Below are 3595 nucleotides of genomic sequence, written 5' to 3'. Positions count from 1 at the left end.
CTCACCTGAACTGCACCCATACAAGTTTCCCACATAGCTGAGAACAACTATAAAACCTTGGTTCTATGTGTCCAGTAGTACTTCTTGCCTTGTCTTGTCCATTCTTGCCTTTTCTTGAGTCCTTTTGTTTATCTTCAGGTCTTCTGTCCCCTGAAGTACAAAGTTGTTTCTTCACATCATATTTGATCAGATAAAAGAGCTCAGAGCATAAGGGGACCACAAGAAATAAGTAGTATGGTTCTTGGTCTCAGGTAGATAAGGTATTTTTATCCCTTCTTATTAGAAAAAGCAACTGAACCTAGGAGAGTTTAAGTGGTTTAAGAAAACAATAGGTAAAGAGAATAATTTATTCCTAGGACTTTGAATTAAAAGCATTCATATCCTGGAACAAGGTTTACCTTTTCTTCCCTTCTCCCCCAGAGTCACTACAGGAGCAAGATGGTGGGTTAAAAGCAGTCACCAATGTGTGTCTGTGTACTACTGTGTGTGTGTGTGTGTGTGTGTACGGTGTGTGTGTACTACTTTGAACTCAGGGCCTGAATGCTGTCCCTCAGCTTTTTCACTCAAGGCTGGCATTCTGCCACTTGAGCCACAGTGCCACTTCTGGCTTTTTGTTGGTTAATTAGAAATAAGACTGTCACAGATTTTCCTGCCTGCACTGAGTTTGAACTATGCTCTTCAGATCTCAGCCGTTTGAATAGCTAGGCTTACAGGCACAGACCATTGACACCTTGCTGAATGCAGCTATTATTTTTACTCTGTGAATGAGAAGAATCTGATGACACAAAGTGACAGATTCCTAGGAAAGAATGAATATAAGAAAGGAGAAACTACAGGGAATTGGAGGAGACCCAGAAATTTACAGAGAAGCAAACACAGCAGAAGACAAAGGGGTCCTGAGCGGGCACCCAGCTCTTCTGGCTGGGGAGGGAAATCTGAAGATTACAACAGCAGGTAAAACCAGATAGTCCAGCCAAAGGATCAACAAAGTTAGCCATGGGAAAAGTAAACACAACGTGCAAGCCTTATAGCCAGCTCAAGGACTTGGGAGGCAGGGACTAAATCTGTTCTGAGAGACCAGACTGCAAGAAACTAAGATATTCTTTGCCCTCTTGGTCCCTGAGAGTGATAAGAGAATTGCCATCTTGAAAAAGTTTCTCTGAGAAGGGGAAAATCTGATCAAGAAATACTGGACACTTAACTGGACGTGGTAAATGGTAACTACCTTGTACAACCTTTTGGAGTTCAGAAAAAATTAGATCACTGAATTTTAAATAATGTTTCTCTGCAAAAGAGGGAACATATTATACTAAGCAAAAGGAAAGAAATGTACATATCACCTGGAAGAAATTGTTTTATATTGTTAATGTTCATAGAGTTCATAAGCATTGTAGACTAGAATGACGATGTCCATCATTGGGAAGGTTAAGAAAAAGGAGGAAGGGGGGGGGTTGGGGGAAGGGAAGGTGGGAGAAAAATGAGGAAGCGGGTAACAAGTATTGTTACAGGGCTCGAGGAAGGGAATTTCCCCATCCCTCCAAGAGTCCACCACTCAGAGACAGTCTTTTTTTTTAAATTTATTGTGAAGTAGTCATTTATTTCAAACAAATTTCACAAAACCTTTCTTGCTAAAACATGGATAGTTTTGAAAACTGACAGTCTATCAGTAAACAAAAAGTATGATGAGGAAGTAAGAATTTGTTAGCAATATTATACTCACTTCTCTTCAGTTATATCCTCAGTACCACATAAACAATTTTTTTTTTTTTTTTTTTTTTTGCCAGTCCTGGGCCTTGGACTCAGGGCCTGAGCACTGTCCCTGGCTTCTTTTTGCTCAAGGCTAGCACTCTGCCACTTGAGCCACAGCGCCACTTCTGGCCATTTTCTATATATGTGGTACTGGGGAATCGAACCCAGGGCTTCATGTATACGAGTCAAGCACTCTTGCCACTAGGCTATATTCCCAGCCCATAAACACATTTTTTAAATTAAAAAAATCTACTCAATGTAGTCTATGTAATCTCTTTTGTGGACTCTATGCTAGTTTTTTTTTAAATCTTTTCACTGACATTTTAGAAGTGTTCATTATCATTCATTTAAACTTAAGACCAAAATGTCTTGAACATTTTTTAAAGAGATACCCATCATTTTTTCAATATGTCTTTAGCCTCTTTCTGAAAAATGATTTCATCTAAATTTAAATAGTACTGACTTCTTTGATGTGTAAAAGTCTGTTTTCTTTTTTTTAATTTATTTTTATTTTTTACTTTTTTGGCAGTCCTGGGATTGGACTCGTTTTTTATATATACAGTGTTGGGGAATTGAACCCAGGGCTTCACGTATACAAGGCAAGCACTCTTGCCACTAGGCCATATTCCCAGCCCTTAAAAGCCTGTTTTCTTTTCTTTTTTTTTTTTTTTTGAGAGGTTGAATCTTGGAGTCATTATTTTATTTTATTTTATTTATTTATTTTGGCCAGTCCTGGGCCTTGGACTCAGGGCCTGAGCACTGTCCCTGGCTTCTTCCCGCTCAAGGCTAGCACTCTGCCACCTGAGCCACAGCGCCCCTTCTGGCCGTTTTCCATATATGTGGTGCTGGGTAATCGAACCGAGAGCTTCATGTGTAGGAGGCAAGCACTCTTGCCACTAGGCCATATTCCCAGCCCCCCCTGTTTTCTTTTAAAGCAAACAAAATGAATAGAAATATGGCCCCATTCCAATAACTAATTGTTCACAAAAATGGCATCAGTACAAAGATTTAAACCTCAAAATAGCAAATTAGTAATTAGATGATGAAATCTGATTTTTGATGAAAACAGAAGCTTAATACTAGTCAAAGAAACAACATAATGCATTAAATTGAATACTGAGCTGAAATTATTTTACAAAGTCTTCAATTCACAAATACTTACTTTTGAACAATTAAGTGTTAGCCTCACTTTTTAAATTAAATGCCTATTTAAGAAAGCCATTTGGACAAACATCTTCACAAACTTCTAGGATACCAGATTAAACACCAGACATTATTCAAAGAGCAATAATACAGTTCTATTCTTTTTCATCATCTGAGTGATCAGGTTGCAAAGGACATGGTTTTTTCTTTGCTTTTCGTAAGCCACTGGGTCCTGCCTCTTTAGGAATCTGATTTTCTTTTTCAGAACCTTTAGGAGACAGCCTGAAGAACTCTCCAACTCCTTTTTGCCACTTGGGAGTTGGGCGTACACAAACTGGATTCCCTCCTGCATACTTGTTTTCAGCTTTCCTGGATGAAGGAGATGGAGTGTTGATGGCAGAGGTGGAGGAGCCAAGCACCTTCCTGGGGGCCTGGGAAGTCACCACTTTTCTATAGGTGCTTGGGGCACTGTCTGCTTTAGTCCGCACCATGTCTTAATAAAAGGAGACAAAGCCCTAGTTCCAGGTGATTGAGTAGCCATGGATCCTCAGAGACAGTCTTAAGCAAAAAAGATGGGTTTATTATGGAAGCAAAAAGCCAACTGACCAGCCAGGGACACAGTACAGACTCAGGAGGTGTCACTGTGACCCCAAGCAGTCCTCAAATTGGGGTTTATAAAGGTAAAAGCATAGCACAGATGTAG

General features: G+C 39.7%; 1 protein-coding gene across 2 annotated transcripts; it reads right to left on the bottom strand.

Moving 5' to 3' along the window:
- Positions 1-2857: 2857 nt before the first annotated feature.
- LOC125352824 (PCNA-associated factor-like) lies at positions 2858-3383 on the bottom strand. Of its 2 annotated transcripts, XM_048348207.1 has the most exons (2): positions 3247-3383; positions 2858-3098 (listed from the first exon to the last, which is right to left on the bottom strand). In XM_048348207.1, the coding sequence occupies exons 1-2, from the start codon at positions 3381-3383 to the stop codon at positions 3023-3025; spliced, it is 213 nt and encodes a 70-aa protein (XP_048204164.1). In that variant the 3' UTR covers positions 2858-3022. The 2 variants fall into 2 exon arrangements, with proteins under 2 accessions (XP_048204164.1, XP_048204163.1); XM_048348206.1 differs by having other exon boundaries at positions 2858-3383.
- Between the last annotated feature and the right edge of the window lie 212 nt (positions 3384-3595).

Source organism: Perognathus longimembris, chromosome 6 (assembly GCF_023159225.1).
Source record: "Perognathus longimembris pacificus isolate PPM17 chromosome 6, ASM2315922v1, whole genome shotgun sequence".
NCBI classification, from domain to species: Eukaryota; Metazoa; Chordata; class Mammalia; order Rodentia; family Heteromyidae; genus Perognathus; species Perognathus longimembris.
The sequence above is the reverse complement of the archived record's forward strand: the minus strand, read 5'-3'. Positions and strand labels throughout refer to the sequence as shown.